This window comes from Cicer arietinum, chromosome 5 (genome assembly GCF_000331145.2).
Source record: "Cicer arietinum cultivar CDC Frontier isolate Library 1 chromosome 5, Cicar.CDCFrontier_v2.0, whole genome shotgun sequence".
Classification (NCBI taxonomy): Eukaryota; Viridiplantae; Streptophyta; class Magnoliopsida; order Fabales; family Fabaceae; genus Cicer; species Cicer arietinum.
Window position 1 is genome coordinate 18751853 of NC_021164.2, and position 22544 is coordinate 18774396.

General features: G+C 31.4%; 3 protein-coding genes across 3 annotated transcripts; all 3 read left to right on the plus strand.

Annotated features, from left to right (window-relative positions):
- The first annotated feature begins 430 nt into the window (after positions 1-430).
- Positions 431-5944, plus strand: LOC101504875 (uncharacterized). Its single transcript, XM_004511200.4, has 9 exons — positions 431-688; positions 2174-2685; positions 2767-2868; positions 3010-3091; positions 3216-3235; positions 3354-3414; positions 4587-4657; positions 5379-5489; positions 5565-5944. Exons 2-9 carry the CDS (start codon positions 2194-2196, stop codon positions 5625-5627), a joined length of 1002 nt encoding a protein of 333 aa, XP_004511257.1. The 5' UTR covers positions 431-688; positions 2174-2193; the 3' UTR covers positions 5628-5944.
- Positions 5945-6934: 990 nt separating this feature from the next.
- LOC101505183 (dirigent protein 21-like) lies at positions 6935-7648 on the plus strand. The gene has a single exon (XM_004511201.4). The coding sequence runs from the start codon at positions 6958-6960 to the stop codon at positions 7522-7524; it is 567 nt and encodes a 188-aa protein (XP_004511258.1). The 5' UTR covers positions 6935-6957; the 3' UTR covers positions 7525-7648.
- A 10795-nt stretch (positions 7649-18443) lies between these two features.
- LOC101505503 (dirigent protein 21) lies at positions 18444-19239 on the plus strand. Its single transcript, XM_004511202.4, has one exon. It carries the CDS (start codon positions 18495-18497, stop codon positions 19065-19067), a length of 573 nt encoding a protein of 190 aa, XP_004511259.1. The 5' UTR covers positions 18444-18494; the 3' UTR covers positions 19068-19239.
- The last annotated feature ends 3305 nt before the right edge of the window (positions 19240-22544 follow it).

Below are 22544 nucleotides of genomic sequence, written 5' to 3' on the forward strand. Positions count from 1 at the left end.
TCAATTATTTTAAAGTTTGGGGGGTTAGGGTTTAGTTTTTTTTATGTATTCACTAAAAAAAATATTATATGAATTTGGTTAAAAATGGTTTAAAAGTGGTTTAAACTAATTTTTGAATAAAGTTTAGTTAATCGGTCTTTTTTTAAATTTATAATTCAGTTCTTAAATCATTTAATTAACTTGAGTTTTTATAGTGTATTGAAATCTAATTTATCAATATAGTCTAGTTAACTATATATTTTGCACACTTAAAACAACTAACCATAAAAATTTATTGAATAATTATTTTAATTAATATTTTATAATTTTTTAAAAAATATTTATTAATTTATGAAATCTAAAAATCAATTAAGAATGAATCGTTCTAAAGAATAGTAGTCTATTTCTCCTCCTACGGGTTACTAAGCCCCAACCAAACCCGAGAAGTAGAATATTAATTAAAAAAACCTGCCTTTAGTAAAAAAAAGCAAAACCCTGCCCTTAGCCCGTTACTACTTGAACGAGATTTGCCCTCTCCCATATCACTCCCGCCGTCGCTGCTCCGACGCACCCAATCGGACCCTAACCGCACCACCACACTCACGGTTACCTCTACCACAATCGCCGTCGCACTTCCAACTCGTTTGTTCACCTTAACAGTTAATACCAACTCTCTCGACTGTTTCAACTCCGTTGCTTTCACCATCTCGTAAACTTTCTTTCCCCTTTCTTAGTTTCATATATGGTGGTTTACTCTTTTATTTCCTCAGAAAACTTTGATTCTGTTATGCTCCCACGTGCGTTGTTTTTTGCCTCTGAAAAATTTTTTTGGTGATTTTTTTCGCTTTCAGATTTCGGATTTTTTTTTGAAACAAGAATTCGGATATTTGATGAAGTTTGTAATTTGTCTCTTTCTTTGATTATATGATAGGCGCTGTTTTTATTTATTTTGGTTTGATTGTATTGTAGAGTTGATGCATGTGCATATCACTTGTTTGTTAAAATGCCTAAATGATTACAATCTCATACACATTCGTTTCTGTTAATGTTTTGCAACTGTATCTCAGCCCTTTGATTTTGTCATCATTGAGGTTTTAACTTGCTGTGGCACTGGTGGTGCGGTCATGCCACAATCTTTGATAGTTGATAGTGTGGAGAACTTCAGTCAATTGCTGCTGATTTAGCCTTAACTGCAGCTAAGAAACATAGAAAACTGCAATTTCATGGCCAAAGCTGCTGGTGCCGACATTTTTTAAAAATCCTGATTATTAATATTATTACTATCTTTTATGTATTCTTAGAGTGATTTATTTGTGTTTTCATGTTAAGTATAGTGTATTGTCAACATAGTTAATGCCATCATGTGACTCATTGGGTTGGGGCATGTTCAATTCGATTCTGTATATAATTAGATTAGTGTTCTGGTTCTACTTATTTGCTGTGACAATGCTACGTTGCAATTGATATTTAGTTGATTTATTAATTGCTATAATGAAGGAAGTATGAAATTTTATCAGCTGGAAATTCTCTATGAACATAAACATATCATATAAATGTAAGAGTTGATCTTATATATACAAATCACTGAATCAGTTAAATTAGTAAGATTGGCAGAGTTTGTAGGTGAGTTTTAGATAGAAGCAAGGATAATATCTAATTAACATTAATTAATAAGTAGACCAATAATTTGCGATGTCGAAAGTCATTTTACCAAAAGAAGAATTCAATTGTTAGTTAACAATTTCTGTCACTTTTCCCCGAGTCTCTATTTCTCTGTTAAATCATGTCTCTTTTATCATAGTTAGATTGTTTCCTACAATTCTGCATTGATCTGGTATTTTCACAAGAGTTATTTGTTTTCTGTTAATACTTTGAAAATCATCATTTTACATTTGTATAGTTGTTCTGCTCAAGAAAAATTTGTGTCGTCTTCAAACCCATTTTTCATGTGATTAAATATAATATACATAATATTATACTCATAGTTAGTAGTTTATATTGGTCTGCAAGACTGAATTTTTAGGAAATCAGTTTTTTAAAAATGGATTATATGGAAACCAGGTTTAGAATCCAAATCAGTTATTTAGATGGTTTCTGAAGCAGTTTAGACAAAATATGGAGTGGATGCTGAATGCCGATCCTCACTTGCTTTGGCAGTTTAGTAATATAACCTGTCTTCATGTGTGACATATAGGTCAAATTATAAAACAATTTATGGCTGACAAAATGCAAGTGGTAGAACCTGGAAGAGGCCTGGGAAAGAGGAATATTGGTAAGAAGCAAGGCCGTAAAAAGTCAAGTAAGAAACAAAAAGTGATGCAGCCACCACACGGTCAGAAGAAAGTTAAAATTAACCAAAAAATGAAGAAACTTTACCACAAGAGAGCACGAGAGTATAATTCTGATGATGATGAAGATGAGACCGTTGCCCCTGCTACTAGGAGGCCTAGAGGTGTAGTACCTATTAAAAAACAAAAGCGTGAGGAGGATGACATAGAAAATGAAGAGCTGTCTGAAGATGAAGGAGGACAAAGAATGCAGAAGAAGAATGTTACCGATAAGAAAGTTCATTTCTCCGAGGATGAAGAAGAAGAAGAAGAAGAAGGTGAAATTCAGCCAGGAATCACTAAATTCACTGAAGGATGTAAAGCATTCAAGATGTCCTTCAGGAGTATTATAAAGAAGAGTGTTTCAGATGAATTGTTGGTAAGCTAGGTGATATACAACATGCTAATGTTTATTAGAGAACTAGAAAAATGGTATTCTAAAACTTGGATAACTCTATAGGGTCCAGTACTGTCAGCACACAAGAATCTTGTTATAGAAAAGCTTGCGGAAGAGGAGACAGAGCGCAAGGTCAAGGGAGAGGCAAAAAAGGAAAAGCTACTGGTAATTTTAAATTTCAATTTGACTGTGATTTTAATGATATCCCAATTAGCACTAAAATTTATGTGTCTCCAATTTTCGTAGCTCAAAATATTCTCTATCTGGTAATCAGTTCGACAAGTTCTATTTTATTGCTTGTTACAGTTAGCAGAAAAGGGACATGTCATTCCCGAAAAGTTTCTGAACTCTCATGAAAAGTTTCTAATAAGTGTAGCTACAAAAGGAGGTAAATTAGTTACTTTTTCTTTTAAATAGAGGTCTATGGCTTCTTTATTTATATTAGTGATTTGCATTTCCTCTTATTGATTTGACTGTTGTTGTGAACATGGACAACTTCCGATTTCTTTCAGTGGTCAAGTTGTTCAATGCTGTAAGTTTTGTCTTAACATTTAACCATATTTTGTTTCCTTTTAATTTTCCATCTCTCTCCTTTTGTTGTGTTGTATCTTTATCATTATTAAATCAAAGGGTTTGGACACCTGTTGCAGGTCAACAAGGCACAAGTTGCTCAGAAAGGACTGGACCCCTCAAAGAATAGGGATGCTAAAGGTAAGTTGTTTTATGCTGCAACAATAAAATGCAAGACATTAGAACGATTCAATTCAGTAGTTCACTTGCAGCATAACTGAATCATGTAAAGAAAAAGAAGTCTCATTTCTGGGATTAATTGTTCTTGTCAAACAAGCTCAGTTTTTATTCATTTTGTCAGTGTTATCAAATAGCATTGATATATCATTATAGCATGGGAGATTTTTATAATAGTGGTGCTATATCATTATAGCATAGCAGATTTTGAAGAATCTTTGAAGAATCCACTATGAAAACCGCGACACTATCCCTGTTTCTGTATTAGGGCCTTCGGTGCGGGATTAATTGTTTTAGTCAAACAAGCTCAGTTTTTATTCAGTGTGTCAGCTTTATCAAATAGCGGTGCTATATCATTATAGCATAATGTATTTTAAAGAATCCACTGTGAAAACCGCGATGCTATCCCTGTTTCTGTATTAGGCCTTTGGCCATAGCGGTTGTGGCATTAATAGGGAAAAATAGAATTTTCTGTTTTTTTTTACTTTTTTTAATAATAAAACTTGAGGCACCATGTGAACTACACATGACCTATTTTCGAAATAGAAAACTGAAGAATCAATATTATTACTGCTATAATCACCCTAATATACATAAGCCATGCTCTGCCTCATTTTCTATCAACACGTCGTCGTCGTCGTCCTCCTCCATCTCCAGCTAGGAGGATAAACAGTTCAATTCACTTGTTTTTAATGAGGCAGCATGTGAGCTACACATGACCTATTTTTAAATCTCTCAATACATTTTTTAAGCATCATACCATTGTTTTGTTTTTATATATAATTGATTTCTTTCAACCGCTATGGAGTTTTAATATTTGCCTGCAATGCTATCTGCTATTCCACAGCAGATTTTTGGCGTTCCACTATTTTCTTCGATCTGCTATTAATTACACTGATTTTTGTATATGACTACCATGCCAAAAACTTGTTCAGAATATCATGCGCTAAGTATTAGAGGAAAAAGTTAACCATTAATCGAACCCCCAAACAGATCCATTCCTGTCAAAGTTAACCATTAATCTGTGTAGCTTTTTCTTTTGTATATACCTATCTGTTCTATTTTTGTGGTTCCTTAATATATTCAAAATTCAAAATATGTGCCCAATTCTAACTATCTAGTTTGTGTTCTTCCAGAGTTAAGAAAGCGCACAAAAGAAGCCTTCTTTTCAGAGTTAGGGAAGCCAGCAAGTCGCACCTCTGTTAAGGTGATTGTTACAACTTGCTCTCTTTCAGTCAGTTTTTCATTGGGAGTCCTTTTTGTTGACAATTTGATAATTTCAAATACTGTTTTAAAATATGGTTTAGAACTGATCACATTACGAGTCTGCTCAATTCTGTTGTAGAATAAGTTCCTCATTGTTTGGAACAAGAAGGACCAAAATGTATATACTTGAGAATGCTCAAGTTCAATTTGCTTACTCTATACAGACTTGAGGTTTTACTAACTTTGGTTCTCTTTGTTCCAAGCAATTTAAGAAACTGAGAGCCGGAAGAAATTTGATTAATTTTTTTGCAATATCTATAGATCCTAATTAATAAATTTGTATGCATAATTGTCTTTTTTCCCCCTTTTTTTGGAACTATTAGTTTATGAGCTCTGAATAAGTTTGATATGAAGCATTTTTAATTTGATATATATATATATATATATATATATATATATATATTAGTAGGTCTTCCACTTTTGAATTGCTCTATTTTATCTGGTTAGACAAATTGACAAAACTGGTTGAACTTTGAACATGATGATTTTAGTATACTGCTTTCATTAAAGGTGTAAAAGCATAAGAAAGATGTTAAATATCTAGACTACTATGTTTAATACAATTCTAAGTTTCCTTGTATAAACTGCTACAAATGTTTCTTGAATGAGATAGCTTCCATATTTTGCTTAATTAACAAATTGCTTGGAATTTGGATATGCAGGCCAATGCAAGCACAAGCAAGGAAGAAGATGAACAACCTGCTTGGGCTCCATTACGTGATAATTATATGCTGACAAGTTCAAGAATAAAGGACTGGGACAAAAAAATGCCAGTAAGTATCTTTTGAAGTTACTTTTATGCTATGATCCAGCGCTACCTTGCACTCATTGGTGTTGCTTAATTGCAGGGTAAAAATGTATCAGATGACAATGAAAAGGCCTCTGAAGATAGCAGTTCTGATGAAGATTAAGGTTTTAAAACTTGAGAAAGCAGCTTTGGGGCATTTCTTGTGGGACAATCAGTCAGATTTTGAATATTGTGTTTCATTTCGGTTCATTCGATTAGGAAAGAATGGACTACCAATATTGCTGGCTGATTGTGTACTTTGGCACAAGTAACCAATTTTGGATGTGTTCACAGAACCAAATTTACGGAACATGATGAATGGTTTTTCTTTATATTTATTTATTATCTAACTGTATTAGGAAAATATGCTATGTAGTAATAGATTATTTTTAATGGTTTTACTACCAAAAAAAAAATCATCCAACTTAATGGTTTATCTCATGGCATATGGGTACAAAATTCAGATGTTTATCTCAGATGCCACTTTCTATTTACATAACATCCGAACACATGGTGTGATCTATGTAGTCTCTCATAATAACTTTTAATCTACCAATTGATTATGAAAATCTTTATCTCGAAAGATATTATTAAATGAGTGTAATTGTTATGGTAATTCTTTAGTTGTTTAGGTATATATATAAGGAGTAAATCAAATTATAATATATATATATATATTATTAAGTTTATTTAAAACTTATTTAATATAATTTATAAAAAAATAGAGTACTAAATTCATTTGGACTAGACACTCAATGTCAAGGATCACCCTATTAGAGAATAAAGAAAGTTTGATATTATATACATATGTATAATTAAAATAAAAATAATTGTAATATTAATTATTAATTTACTTATTTTACTAGTTAATAATTAGTAGTTCAAACCTTATTAAGAAAACAACAGTCACAAAAGAAAAAAAATTTGTAATGTTTGTTTTCAACACTGATAATTTAGTTAATATTTCCTTATTCTCTAAAGTACCGAGTAAGAAAGTCAACAATAAAAATTTGAGGTATTTTGAACCATTACATATATCATACAATTTGATATGGACTAAAGACTGACCTTATTTTTGCACATATAAAAATCGTGTCATTTTTTATGATTTAATTTATCCTTCCACATTACAAGGCGATGCCAAATAATTTTTTTTTTTAAATTATGAAAAATGATTTTTATTAGAAATTATTCAATACAATATTTCATTTTTAAAATTTTAATTTTTCTAAAATTTATAACAAATAAATAAAAACTTCTAAAAATAATATTTATTTTTAAATTATTTAAAAAAAGTTTAACAAACGGACCCTTTTATCCAACCGTATAAAAAACAAAATCCAATTGTTAACTATACGCCTCGCGAAAATCGTGGATGAATAAAATATTCAACATTACCACATATATATAAGTGTCAATTGTCACACATTTATTATAAGATTATTCTATTCACAATGGCTACCCCTCTTGGTTTCTTCTTTCTCTTTACTCTCACTCTCATATGTACTCAATTTTCCACTACAAATGGATTATTCTCCGAACAATCCAACATCATGTTACCAACAAATCAACAAAACACTGAAAAATTAACCCATTTACATTTTTTTTACCATGACATCTTAGAAGGAAAAAATCCAACGGTTGTACAAATTATAGATCCATCAACATCACCTAGTGGATTTGGAGCAACTTTTATGATGGACAATCTTTTAACTGAAGAACAAGATTTAACCTCAAAACATGTTGGTAGAGCTCAAGGGATGTTTGGTTTGGCATCATTGGAAGACCGTGGTATGGTTATGTTAATTAATTTAGCTTTTACCGAAGGTGAATTTTCCGGTAGTACTCTTAGTATGCTTGGAAGGAATCCTGTTCAAGACACTGTTAGAGAATTGCCTATTGTTGGTGGTACGGGTGTGTTTAGATTTGCTAGGGGGTATGCTATTGCTAAAAGTCATTGGGAAATTTCAACATCTGAACATTTTGTTGTGGAGTATGATATCACTGTTTCTCATCCATAGATTCTTTTTTTAGGATTATTATTACTATGGTGTTGTCTAAACTTTTGTGGGAGACTTGTATCGCTGCCAAATAATTGTGTATCCCTTTATTTTTTGAGTAATTGTCATTCAAAATTTCTAATTATTACACTTGCAAAGAAGCTTGTACGGTAAGAACTAGATCGGTTCAGATGCAAATATTCATTATTGATGTTTTGAAGATATAAAGACAATAGAACAATTGTACAAATTGATTGTTTTAAGTGTGCAAAGTTTATAAAATTAAATTAAAATAAGATTATTAATTATCTACTATAGTAAGATAAATATTTATGACTCAATAATAATTATCTATGTGTTATTCGTTAAAAGAAACACCTTGAAAATTATCAACTAAAAATTAATTGATCATTGTTACTAATAGAGTAAGTTATAACTTTATAAAAGAATATATATCTTATCAAAACAAATATGATTCTAGTCTCATTCCTACATTGGTTCTACACAATAAGCATTGTTAACATCCTCTAGTGAATCATGGTTTGGTCAATCTAGTCAAATGAATGAAACACTATATATCAAGATCAGTGTTAGAAACGCACTATTTTATATCGGTTAAAATCTATATGAGTTCCACTAAATTGTGTGAGTCACATTTAAATTTGTTGGTACTTATATGAATTTTAATCAATAAAAGAGAGTGTGTTGAAAAATATGTGTCAAAGAGTATGTTGTTAACATTATTCTTATATTAATTCTGAGTTTCAAACTAAAGGAAAAGTTGACGATAAAGACCAAAGAAATAGAAACATCTGAAGTAGAAATATCAATTATAAGGAAGGGGGGTTTGAATTATAATTGTCCCTTTTTAAAAATTTCTGTTTTTAAAATAAGATTTCAACCCAAGATTGATCTTTGCAGTAGTGAAGATTGATCTTGGTTTTAAATATCAATCTTGGTTTGCTTCAAAACAGTAAAATCGTTTTTATCAAAATGATTTGTTTTAGCATAAAATAAGCAAGGATAGAGATAGAGAGATTACACAGATATTTTATCCTGGTTCACCCAAACACGGGTTACGTCCAGTCCTCACAAGAGTGAGATTTCCACTATGTGCTCAAAGTAAAGATTGTTCTTGATGGTTACACTTTTATCACAGATCAATCTTTGATCTTTACACAATTCCTACCCTTCTATCTAGAAAGGATTTCTTCTTCCCACCTTACTGATTTTTGAAAGGTTTTGACAAGTTACCTTTCAAAACATAAAAGGATTTTTGCAATTTACTCAAGTTGTGACAAAACAACCTTGAGTTACAAAGTGATGGATTTGAGACTATTTAGAGTTTTGATATTTACTCAACTCTTGTTTGAGAAATATATTCTGCAAATAGACCTCAGTTGTAAATGATTGCAATACAAAGATTACAACAAAAACAGCAAACTAAAAGAAAGATTTTGAGACACTTGAGTATGATTGAAAATATTGATCTTTTGCTTGGTGCTGATAGTTGTGTTTTGTTCTTCAACTTGCAACTGCATTTATAGACTCCAAGAAGGCTTAGGACAACTCATGTGTCCGTTGGAAAGGGACCAGCTGTCATAAGAGAGTTGTTGGATAAGTTCTGCCAAAAGCAAGATTGCTGAGCTGTAGCAAAAGATCGATCCAAGATTGATCTTTTGGTTTGTGATGAACTGGCCTTGTACTTTGTGATTTGTGTCAGTATGTCAGCCTTGAGTACATGCTTTTCTGTTATGTGCACAGGCTTTATAATAGTTCAAATCAGTAGTGTACTTTGCTACTTGTAGTCTTGTACTTGCATTTGCTTTATAGGAAGAATGATCTTTGTGATATGCCTTTATTGAAGCATACATTTGATTCTTCAAATTCTGGAACATATATGACTTGGATGGATCTTTTGTTGATTATATGAGAGTATAGGATGAATATTGTTTCCAGGATTGATCTTTGTTTTCCAGAACTGCTTCAAGATCAATCTGCGTTTTCCAGAACTGCTTCAAGATCAATCTGCGTTTTCCAAAACTGCTTCAAGATCAATCTGCGTTTTCCAAAACTGCTTCAAGATCAATCTGCGTTTTCCAAAACTGCTTCAAGATCAATCTGCGTTTTCCAAAACTGCTTCAAGATCAATCTGCGTTTTCCAAAACTGCTTCAAGATCAATCTGCGTTTTCCAAAACTGCTTCAAGATCAATCTGCGTTTTCCAGAACTGCTTCAAGATCAATCTGCGTTTTCCAGAACTGCTTTCTTTGATCTGATTTGTGATGTTTGATTCCTATCTTGTTTTAACACACTCAAATGCACATGTTAAATATCAAAACACTTAGAATCATAATTAGAATTCTTAATTAACTTTTTGTTTGTTTTCATCAAAACATTAAATTGAGATTTTGTCTCAACAATCTCCCCCTTTTTGATGATGACAAACATGTTAATTTAGATTTTAATTTTGATTCTAATTTTAATCATAGAGAGCTTTAAAAGCTCCCCCTCAGAATATGCTTCAGATTTTTGAACCAACATAAAATCTAAACATAAAATCTAAAATAATTCTCCCCCTTTGTCAACACAAAAAGGTTTGGATTTTACAAAGGAAATGTATACTACACATTGAAAACAATGAGTAGACTCCAGTTTTAAGATGAAAAACTCCCCCTGAATTTTAAAGAATTAATATCCCCCTTAAAAAAAAATCAGAATACAAGGAAAATGCCATTATGCTCTTTGTTATCTTTTACAAGAGACAACATTTTAATTTTGAACATGATAATAAGCGCATACATGGAAGCGAAATAAGATGATACATGTACCTTTGATTTGTTAATGTTTCCAAGGGTTATAGACACTCCAAATTTTTGTAATGAGATGAGGCATCATACTTTTCCATTCATGTGTATTGAGAATGCCTTGGTCATGTATCAATGTTCTTTCTTGATTGTTGGATGATGTTCCTACATCACAAGTTTGTAATGATTTTGGTACCCATATTTGTTTGGGTCCTTGGGAGTTAGCCTTGAAATCTGGTTTCATATTGTTAAATGATTTCTCAAAATGATCAATCTTAGACTGAGAAGAATCTCTTTTTGAAACTGGTTTAAAAAACTGAATGTTAGTTGTTTCTATTAAGCCTCCAGATTGATCTGAAGATCGTTCTTGCTTTTTCAGTTTTTCAGAAAAATCTGTTTTTACTGTCAAATGTTCTTCCCTTTTGAAGATTCTCCTATTCTTGTTTTTGTTATCCCTTTTTTTAAAGTAACATGCAAATTCTAAATGTCCAATTTTGTCACAATATGAGCATTTGATTTTGCATTTTCCTTCTTTCTGTTCAGGAATAAAAAAAGTTTCATACATTTTGGTTTTTTGAGTTTTGTCAAAACCGAGCCCAGCTTTATCAAAAATCCCTACTTGAGATCCCATGATTTTCTGAAATGTCTCAGTTGCCTTAATAAAATTTTTCAAATCATTTTTAAGAGTTTCAACTTCAGCCTTGAGAAGATCGTTCTTCGTTTGAGGTGAAGATCGATCTTGGTTTTCTGGTTTTTCAAATTCAAGATTTTTGAGCTGAGATTCTTTCAGATTTTGAATGATCTCTTTAAGTTTATCATTCATAGCCTGAATTTTCTCTTTCTCTTCTTTTTCTTTGTGAAACTTTTCTTTAAAAGAACTACATTTTTGAATGAGAAAGTTTGAATCATTTAATAAATTATCAAATTCGATTTCCATTTGTTTGCATATAAGACATGGTTCAGAATTTACCTCTGTTTCTTCAATATCTGCCATTAAACACAGATTGGCTTCTTCAGGTTCATCTGTTTCTGATTCATCAGATTCATCCCAGGTTGCCATCATTGACTTCTTTTTGAAAGGAAATTTCTTTGGCACCTTTTTGTTTAATGGACATTCAGTTTTGTAATGTCCTTGTTTGTTGCAGCCAAAACAAATGATTTTGCTTTTATCTATTTCAGTTTTGAATTCCTTTTTATCTAGAAATCCCTTTTTGATTTGATCCCTTCTTATCAACATTCTTTGTATCTTTCTTGTAAGACGAACTATCTCTTTATCAACATCTTCTTGTTCGATTTCTTCTGAGTCCTCATCTGTTTGTACTGGTGTACTTTCTTGAGATGCTTTCAAAGCTATTGTTTTGACCTTTTTGATTGGTTTGTCTTCTTGTAGCAGCACTTCATGTGCTCGTAATGTTCCAATTAGTTCCTCCAGTCCGAGTACGTCAAGATTCTTGGCCTGACTTATGGCTGTCACCATTGGTCTCCATATTATTGGAAGACATCTCATGATCTTTCTGACTCTGTCTTGTACTGAGTATGCTTTCCCTAAAGAGCGCATTTCATTTACAATGGTTGTGAATCTTGAGTACATCTCATCAATGGTTTCTCCTTCATTCATTTCAAAGAGTTCAAACTTTCTTATGCCTATATCAATCCTTGTTTCTTTTACATGGCTTGTTCCTTCGTGATGAGTTTGTAATGTGTCCCATACTTCTTTAGCAGTTTTGCATTCATCAACTCTTTCGCATTCTTCTCTACTCAAAGCGCACGATAAGAATAAATGAGCTTTAGAGTTTAGGAGTACCTTAGATTTTTCTTCTGCTGTCCAATCTGCTTCTTTCTTTTCAGCAGAGGTTGAATCATTTTGGTCGACTCTTGGTACGAAATCTCCATCTGTAATGATGCGCCACATTCCTGTATCTTGAGATTTCAGAAACAACTGCATTTTTCTTTTCCAGAAATAGTAGTCTATGCCACCAAAGTAAGGTGGTCTATATGATGACCCTCCTTCAGCAATGTACATATCTTTTGACATTTTTCTAGATCTTTTCTCTAACACTTGTTAGGTGTTGAACTTTTGAGACCGAGCTCTGATGCCAATTGAAGGTAAAAAAAATAAGATCTCAATCCAAGATTGATCTTGGCAGTGATGAAGATCGATCTTGGTTTTGTTGAAACAACAATATCAATTTTATCAATATAAAATATGATTGTAAAGCATAAAATAAATAGAGATAGAGATAGAAAGAGAGATCACACAAGGATATATCCTGGTTCACCCAACCCGGGTTACGTCCAGTCCTCACAACCGTGAGATTTTTCACTAAATGTTCAAACCAAGATCGTTCTTGGTTTTCATGGATCAATCTTGATCTTTACACAATTCCTACCCTTCTACCTAGAAAGGATTTCTTCAATTCTACCTTACTGTTTTGGAAAGGCTTTAACAAGTTACCTTTCAAAACATGAAAGGATTTTTACAATTTACTCAAGATTTGACAAAACAACCTTGAGTTACAAAGTGATGGATTTGAGACTATTTAGAATCTTGATATTTACTCAACTCTTGTTTGAGAAATATATTCTGTAAATAGACCTCAGTTGTAAATGATTACAACACAAAGATTAAAACAAAACAACAAACTATAAGAAAGATTTTGAGACACTTGAGTATGATTGAAAATATTGATCTTTTGCTTGGTGTTGATTGTTGTGTTTTGTTCTTCAACTTGCAGCTGCATTTATAGACTCCAAGAAGGCTTATGACAGCTCATGTGACTGTTGGAAAGGGACCAGCTGTCATAAAAGAGTTGTTGGATAAATTCTGCCAAAAGCAAGATTGATGAGCTGCATCAGAAGATCGATCCAAGATTGATCTTCTGGTTTGTGATGAACTGGCCTTGAACTTTGTGATTTGTGTCAGTATGTCAGCCTTGAGTACTGCTTTTCTGTTACTTGTGCAGGCTTTAGAATAGTTCAAATCAGTAGTGTACTTTGCTACTTGTAGTCTTGTACTTGCATTTGCTTTTCAAGAGGAATGATCTTTGTGATATGCCTTTATTGAAGCATGCCTTTGATTCTTCAAATTCTGGAATATATATGACTTGGATGGATCTTTTGTTGATTATATGAGAGTATAGGATGAAAATTATTTCCAGGATTGATGTTTGTTTTCCAGAACTGCTTCAAGATCAATCTGCGTTTTCCAGAACTGCTTCAAGATCAATCTGCGTTTTCCAGAACTGCTTCAAGATCAATCTGCGTTTTCCAGAACTGCTTCAAGATCAATCTGCGTTTTCCAGAACTGCTTCAAGATCAATCTGCGTTTTCCAGAACTGCTTCAAGATCAATCTGCGTTTTCCAGAACTGCTTCAAGATCAATCTGCGTTTTCCAGAACTGCTTCAAGATCAATCTGCGTTTTCCAGAACTGCTTCAAGATCAATCTGCGTTTTCCAGAACTGCTTCAAGATCAATCTGCGTTTTCCAGAACTGCTTCAAGATCAATCTGCGTTTTCCAGAACTGCTTCAAGATCAATCTGCGTTTTCCAGAACTGCTTCAAGATCAATCTGCGTTTTCCAGAACTGCTTCAAGATCAATCTGCGTTTTCCAGAACTGCTTCAAGATCAATCTGCGTTTTCCAGAACTGCTTCAAGATCAATCTGCGTTTTCCAGAACTGCTTCAAGATCAATCTGCGTTTTCCAGAACTGCTTCAAGATCAATCTGCGTTTTCCAGAACTGCTTCAAGATCAATCTGCGTTTTCCAGAACTGCTTCAAGATCAATCTGCGTTTTCCAGAACTGCTTCAAGATCAATCTGCGTTTTCCAGAACTGCTTCAAGATCAATCTGCGTTTTCCAGAACTGCTTCAAGATCAATCTGCGTTTTCCAGAACTGCTTCAAGATCAATCTGCGTTTTCCAGAACTGCTTCAAGATCAATCTGCGTTTTCCAGAACTGCTTCAAGATCAATCTGCGTTTTCCAGAACTGCTTCAAGATCAATCTGCGTTTTCCAGAACTGCTTCAAGATCAATCTGCGTTTTCCAGAACTGCTTCAAGATCAATCTGCGTTTTCCAGAACTGCTTCAAGATCAATCTGCGTTTTCCAGAACTGCTTCAAGATCAATCTGCGTTTTCCAGAACTGCTTCAAGATCAATCTGCGTTTTCCAGAACTGCTTCAAGATCAATCTGCGTTTTCCAGAACTGCTTCAAGATCAATCTGCGTTTTCCAGAACTGCTTCAAGATCAATCTGCGTTTTCCAGAACTGCTTCAAGATCAATCTGCGTTTTCCAGAACTGCTTCAAGATCAATCTGCGTTTTCCAGAACTGCTTCAAGATCAATCTGCGTTTTCCAGAACTGCTTCAAGATCAATCTGCGTTTTCCAGAACTGCTTCAAGATCAATCTGCGTTTTCCAGAACTGCTTCAAGATCAATCTGCGTTTTCCAGAACTGCTTCAAGATCAATCTGCGTTTTCCAGAACTGCTTCAAGATCAATCTGCGTTTTCCAGAACTGCTTCAAGATCAATCTGCGTTTTCCAGAACTGCTTCAAGATCAATCTGCGTTTTCCAGAACTGCTTCAAGATCAATCTGCGTTTTCCAGAACTGCTTCAAGATCAATCTGCGTTTTCCAGAACTGCTTCAAGATCAATCTGCGTTTTCCAGAACTGCTTCAAGATCAATCTGCGTTTTCCAGAACTGCTTCAAGATCAATCTGCGTTTTCCAGAACTGCTTCAAGATCAATCTGCGTTTTCCAGAACTGCTTCAAGATCAATCTGCGTTTTCCAGAACTGCTTCAAGATCAATCTGCGTTTTCCAGAACTGCTTCAAGATCAATCTGCGTTTTCCAGAACTGCTTCAAGATCAATCTGCGTTTTCCAGAACTGCTTCAAGATCAATCTGCGTTTTCCAGAACTGCTTCAAGATCAATCTGCGTTTTCCAGAACTGCTTCAAGATCAATCTGCGTTTTCCAGAACTGCTTCAAGATCAATCTGCGTTTTCCAGAACTGCTTCAAGATCAATCTGCGTTTTCCAGAACTGCTTCAAGATCAATCTGCGTTTTCCAGAACTGCTTCAAGATCAATCTGCGTTTTCCAGAACTGCTTCAAGATCAATCTGCGTTTTCCAGAACTGCTTCAAGATCAATCTGCGTTTTCCAGAACTGCTTCAAGATCAATCTGCGTTTTCCAGAACTGCTTCAAGATCAATCTGCGTTTTCCAGAACTGCTTCAAGATCAATCTGCGTTTTCCAGAACTGCTTCAAGATCAATCTGCGTTTTCCAGAACTGCTTCAAGATCAATCTGCGTTTTCCAGAACTGCTTCAAGATCAATCTGCGTTTTCCAGAACTGCTTCAAGATCAATCTGCGTTTTCCAGAACTGCTTCAAGATCAATCTGCGTTTTCCAGAACTGCTTCAAGATCAATCTGCGTTTTCCAGAACTGCTTCAAGATCAATCTGCGTTTTCCAGAACTGCTTCAAGATCAATCTGCGTTTTCCAGAACTGCTTCAAGATCAATCTGCGTTTTCCAGAACTGCTTCAAGATCAATCTGCGTTTTCCAGAACTGCTTCAAGATCAATCTGCGTTTTCCAGAACTGCTTCAAGATCAATCTGCGTTTTCCAGAACTGCTTCAAGATCAATCTGCGTTTTCCAGAACTGCTTCAAGATCAATCTGCGTTTTCCAGAACTGCTTCAAGATCAATCTGCGTTTTCCAGAACTGCTTCAAGATCAATCTGCGTTTTCCAGAACTGCTTCAAGATCAATCTGCGTTTTCCAGAACTGCTTCAAGATCAATCTGCGTTTTCCAGAACTGCTTCAAGATCAATCTGCGTTTTCCAGAACTGCTTCAAGATCAATCTGCGTTTTCCAGAACTGCTTCAAGATCAATCTGCGTTTTCCAGAACTGCTTCAAGATCAATCTGCGTTTTCCAGAACTGCTTCAAGATCAATCTGCGTTTTCCAGAACTGCTTCAAGATCAATCTGCGTTTTCCAGAACTGCTTCAAGATCAATCTGCGTTTTCCAGAACTGCTTCAAGATCAATCTGCGTTTTCCAGAACTGCTTCAAGATCAATCTGCGTTTTCCAGAACTGCTTCAAGATCAATCTGCGTTTTCCAGAACTGCTTCAAGATCAATCTGCGTTCCAGAACTGCTATAAGATCAATCTGCGTTTTCCAGAACTGCTTTAAGATCAATCTGCGTTTTCCAGAACTGCTTTAAGATCAATCTGTGTTTTCCAGAACTGCTTCAAGATCAATCTGCGTTTTCTGAGATTGCTTTCTTTGATTCCTATCTTGTTTTAACACACTCAAATGCACATGTTAAACATTAAAACATTTAGAATCATGATTAATAATCTTTAATTAATCTTTTGTTTTATTATCATCAAAACGTTTATTTGAGATTTTGTCTTAACAACATCGTCCGATACATGTAATGCCTATGATAAAACATTATTTTGATCACTTGGTACAACATCATATACTACAACGACCAGTTTCTTCTAAAATGACATTTTCTCTAGTAGAACATTGTCTCGCCTTCAAGTTCAAGCCTATGGAGTAAAACAAGAAGTTTGATCCTTTCAACCAAAGCAAGAAAGTACAAAGTACAAGATACATCCTGTAAAGTTACATGTACAAATTCAAACAATTATATTTTCTACTGCAAAAACTTTTTTTACAAGGTATAACACCTTTGTTCTCATAAGCTAGATCTTCAAGACTAGTTAAGGAACATCATTGAAACTAAAGAACATGACAATGATCATTAGAATCATGTCCATGACAACGTATATATGAAGATATAAAGAAAATATTTAAGATCATACGATGGATGTCCCCATGAGATTGTTTAGTTAAACATTCATTGTAAGAGAGAAAAGAAAGAAAAGAGAAAATATATGTTCAGTAAAAGATCATACACATTTGAAAAAGCAATTGACAAATTGTATGAAAATGAAATATTCTCTATCTTGAAATTTATTAGAACTTGTTGTAAATCAATTAAATACGCTCAAAATGAACTCTTAATTGAGTTATTTTTTATTTGGATAGTTGGATTGATTAAGATTTATATTGTAATATCCTTCAAGTGAAAGTTATAATCCTATAATAATGTTGTGTTCATGTCAGGCGCATACTCAAATATTTGTAATCTCATTTAATAATGACAACCACATTTGTAAAAGGTCACTCTGAAGACATAGATAAACACTTAGTTCCTCAACAATATAGGTTTTCAAGATTGTTGAGAAGACTAAAAAGTCTTTAGTAAGAAATCTAGAAAAACAAATTAAATAATATTCAACTAAAGAGACAAGTGAAATCAATATTCATGAATAGTCCATATGTTGTACTTCTAGTGGGTCTGGAGAGGTTCCAAATAATACATAGTCTAAAGTAGTGGTGTAAAGAATACTCAATTCAAGAGGTAATTGAATTTGTTTGCTAAAGCATCATAATACAAGGAGCCTAATGAGACTTTGGCAAACGATATGAAACGTCTAGAGTGGTGGTTATAATATATACATTGGTTAACCAGTAATTGATTACAGTGAAAACACAACAGTTATTATTAACAAAAGTAATTTAAAGAAACTGTTATTCTTCTTTTTTATTTATAATTGTTTATCAATATATATAAAATAAGTCTCCAAATAAAAAGAATTACATGCAGGAAGTTATTGGTTCAATGTCTCACAATTACATTCATACTAAAGAGTTTAATTAGTATGCATTAATAATATAAATTTTTTTATACAATACATCACAAACATTTATAATTATAATTTTTTATTTAATTAGAATAAAAATTAAATATTTTTAATAAATAGACAGATGAGATTGAATGTTATTACAAAAGACTTTTTCACCGTGTTGATAAATTATATTCTATATTAAATATACTACTGCTTATAAAAAAAAATATTTATAAAATCTATTTGCCTAGGTTCTACTCATGACACGTGTCCCAAGTGTTGCCTCGTGTGCATTGCAATAAAACCTCACTCAAATAAACAATTAATCTTTCTCAAACTTTCCTCGCGAACTACGTGGGCAATAAAAAATTCAGCAAAAAGATATTTTCAATTCCAAAAACCCCCTTATAAAACAGTGCTCTCTTTGTTTTTTAATAGAAATAAAGCGTTAAGGAAGAAAAAAAAAAGTGTCTCACAACAATGACTCTTTCAAATAGTTTCGTCATTCTCTTCTTCATCACAGTAATCTTTGCCACTAAATTACCAACTACAAATGGAGATTTCACACAACAATCCAACATCATGTTACCTTCACAACAACAAAAAACAGAGAAACTAACAAATATCCATTTCTACTACCATGACATAAGAAACAACAACAACCCCACCATAGTACAAATCATAGACACACCAAAAAATGTTCCTAATGGATTTGGTTCCACATTCATGATGGATGATGTAATGACTGAAGGGCCAGAGTTAAGTTCACATCACATTGGAAGAGCTCAAGGGCTTTTTGGTCTTTCTTCACTTCAAGATCTTGGAATGTTTATGTTAACAAATTTTGTTTTTAATGAAGGGAAGTATAGTGGGAGTACTCTTAGTATGTTGGGAAGGAATCCAATTTCAGAACAAAATAGAGAAATGCCTATTGTTGGTGGAACTGGTGTTTTTAGATTTGCTAGAGGATTTGCTATTGCAAATAGTGTTAATTCCATTTCTACCCCTGAACATTTTGTTGTTGAGTATAATATTACTGTTTCTCATCCTTAAAAATGTTCTTTTGAAAGAGGGTGTAGGTTTATAATTATATGCCTTTTGGGCTACTACAAGAAAGTTAGAGATAGTTGGGTAGTGTTAATGTCAATTATTCATTAAGCAACTTTGGTTGTTTTGTACGATGTATGTGTTTTTATCAGTTTTAATTAATATGTGTTTTGTCTTACTATTAATTTCTAGCCGTTGTGTTTCTAATATATAAAATTTAGTTTTGCATTTTGTTTTTTACTTTTTAGTCGTTTTTTAAGGTTAAAATTTATGAAAAGGGAAACAAAAATTAGAAAACATAAACCTAATCGTCCTTGTATGGAAATTATATAAAATAATTCTTTTTTGTATATATATTTTTTCTGCTATAGAAATCTCTGCAAACTAATAGTTATTATCTTCTCTTTATCATCACTACTCATCATTAGTATGAACATTTGAATATGTCATATGTAACACTATAATCTTTAATCTTTGAGTTGACTTCCAAATCAGAAGATATTTGATGATTTTGAACATTGTTCGCCTCTGATACTATATTACTCTAAGAACTAACAATATACATATCTAAATATTGATGATGTGTTAGTTGAATTAGATAAGTTGTCAAATATATCAAAAACTACAGTTTTAGAACCCTAAACCTAATATTCCTAAAATGTCTATAGAATGGCTTATGAGTTTGCAGATTCTTTATGATTTTTATCAATTTTTTTTTTCTAATAAGAGGGAGAAAGTTCTTGAAAAATAATAGTGCCTCTTAGTTTAACGTTTTGGATATAATTTCTTCCTTGTTGTTCTATTTTATCTGAATGAGATGAGTTAGATCTAAAGACCTCGTATAGAGGGTCGTTCTTGACAATTGATTCCTTAGTAGGAAACTATCTCCATTGATTCAATTTGCTTATTGGGCATATTTTTTAGAGTCAAAACCTGATTTCATTGTAATCTTTTCTTTCCTTGAAGGATTTCCTTTTCTATTGTATTGAACACAACAATTATCCAATGAATGAGAAATAACATGACAAAATGAGTAAAAAGTAGGAGTACGATTTCATACTCAACATCCACATTAAAAGCATAACTATCTCTTTCAACTAGAAGGAAATCAGACATGAACAATACCTCTTGCGATTGCATAAAAAATTTGAGGCCTCAAATATTCAATAGAAAGACCATGAATTATAAAATAGTTATTATTATTGCTTTAATCAATTGTGTGTATATATAAATAAGGTTTTTTATGGCACATGTCACCTTCACATCAAATTCCCAACCTTTTCCTTTCTTTTTTCTTTACTTATCAGGCATGAATATCTCAACAACCTATCTATCTATCTATCTATCTATATATATATATATATATTTTGATAATATGTCTTAAATATCTCATTTAATATTTTTTAATTTCTTATATTTTAATAATTATATTTTTCAATAAATTTTCATTTTATTTTATTTTAAGATTAATTTTAATTTATTTCATGTTTTCAAACATATTTTACATCAAATTTTTCACTAATTATTTTCATTAATATATTTTAGCGTGTTTTACTAATTTTAATTTATTTAAAATTATTATTTTTTACACTAGATATATATATATATATATAATATTTATTTATTTTAAAATATTTATTTATTTAATTATCGAATTTAAATTAATATAATTTTATTTTTAAAATTTAATTTCAAATTTTAAAAACCAATTCTCTTTTAATATTTATATATAAAACACATTTTTCATTATCAAAGCAAATCTTTCTCAACGAATTTCATTTTTATTTATTTATGAAACAGAGAGTTTTATCGAAACAAAACTTTCACATCAAATTTCGTATATCAATGCAAACTTTATATTTTTTTAATTTGTTTATTAAGGAAACATTTTTTCTTATAGGAAAACTTCCTAATCAAACATCATATATCTAATTTACTTTTTAGTATTTATTAATAATTTATAATTTAATTTAAAAATACTTTTTAATTTTATTTACAAAATAAAAAAAATACAAATTATGTTTTAGTATTTATTTTTTAATTAAAAAAGTTATTCTGTTTTAGTTATTTATTTATAAAAAATAAATTTCATTATCAAAGAAAAACTTTATCAATAAACTTACTTTTTGTTTTTTTTTTAATTTTTTTTATAAAACATTAGTTTTTTTGAATAAAAAATAATTTTTTATAAAAGAAAATTTTTCTCTCATCAAAGTCCATATATTTAATTTTGTATTATTAATTTATAATTATTTGAAAAATAGTTTTTAAATTTTGTATTTGAAGTTTGAAATTAAAAAATATAAATTTTATTAATTCTCCTTTTTACTTATTTATAAAACACATTTTTGATTATCAAAGAAAAACTCTCTCAACAAAAATCATTTTTATCTATAATTTAAAATTAATTTTTAATTTTTTTTAAAAAAGAACAAATTTTTTAAATTATTTTTTAGACATAATTGCTCCGGCCTTTAACTTAATTTCAAGTAACACTTTTGTCTTTTTATTTTATTTTTTTATTTAGTCTTTTATTTTATTTTAAGTAATAATTTGATCCTTTATATCTTAAAATGTCAATAATGTTATTATTTCGTAACAGAAACTTAGAAAATTCATCAAAATCTTCAACAAAACACATAAAATTCAATATCAATTTAAAGAAAATTCATATATTCATCAAATGCATAACTCAAATATTCAAAGAAAGTCATATTTTCATCTCCAACAACATCAAATTCATCAAATAAAGAATGAAAATATGAGTATATTTGAAGATTTGAGTTATATATTTGATGTAATTTGCATTATATTGAAGATGATAATTAATTTAATGGGTTTTGTTTGAAAATTTTGATGAATTTTTTGAAATTTTGTAAAAAGAAGGGTAATATTATTGACATTTTAAGACATAAAAGATCAAATTATTAATTAAAGTTAAATAAAAACCAAATCGAGAAGAAGAAGAAAAAACTGAGGTGTAATATGAAATTAAAGGACCGTGGAGGCAAATATGTCCATTTTTTTATTTTAAATCATATTATTTAATTTTTAAAGTTTAAAAGCCTATCTACATTCAACTATACAATGAAACAAACTAGATTTCATACTCAACATCCACATTAAAAGCATAACTATCTCTTTCAACTAGAAGGAAATCAGACATGAACAATACCTCTTGCGATTGCATAAAAAATTTGAGGCCTCAAATATTCAATAGAAAGACCATGAATTATAAAATAGTTATTATTATTGCTTTAATCAATTGTGTGTATATATAAATAAGGTTTTTTATGGCACATGTCACCTTCACATCAAATTCCCAACCTTTTCCTTTCTTTTTTCTTTACTTATCAGGCATGAATATCTCAACAACCTATCTATCTATCTATCTATCTATATATATATATATATATTTTGATAATATGTCTTAAATATCTCATTTAATATTTTTTAATTTCTTATATTTTAATAATTATATTT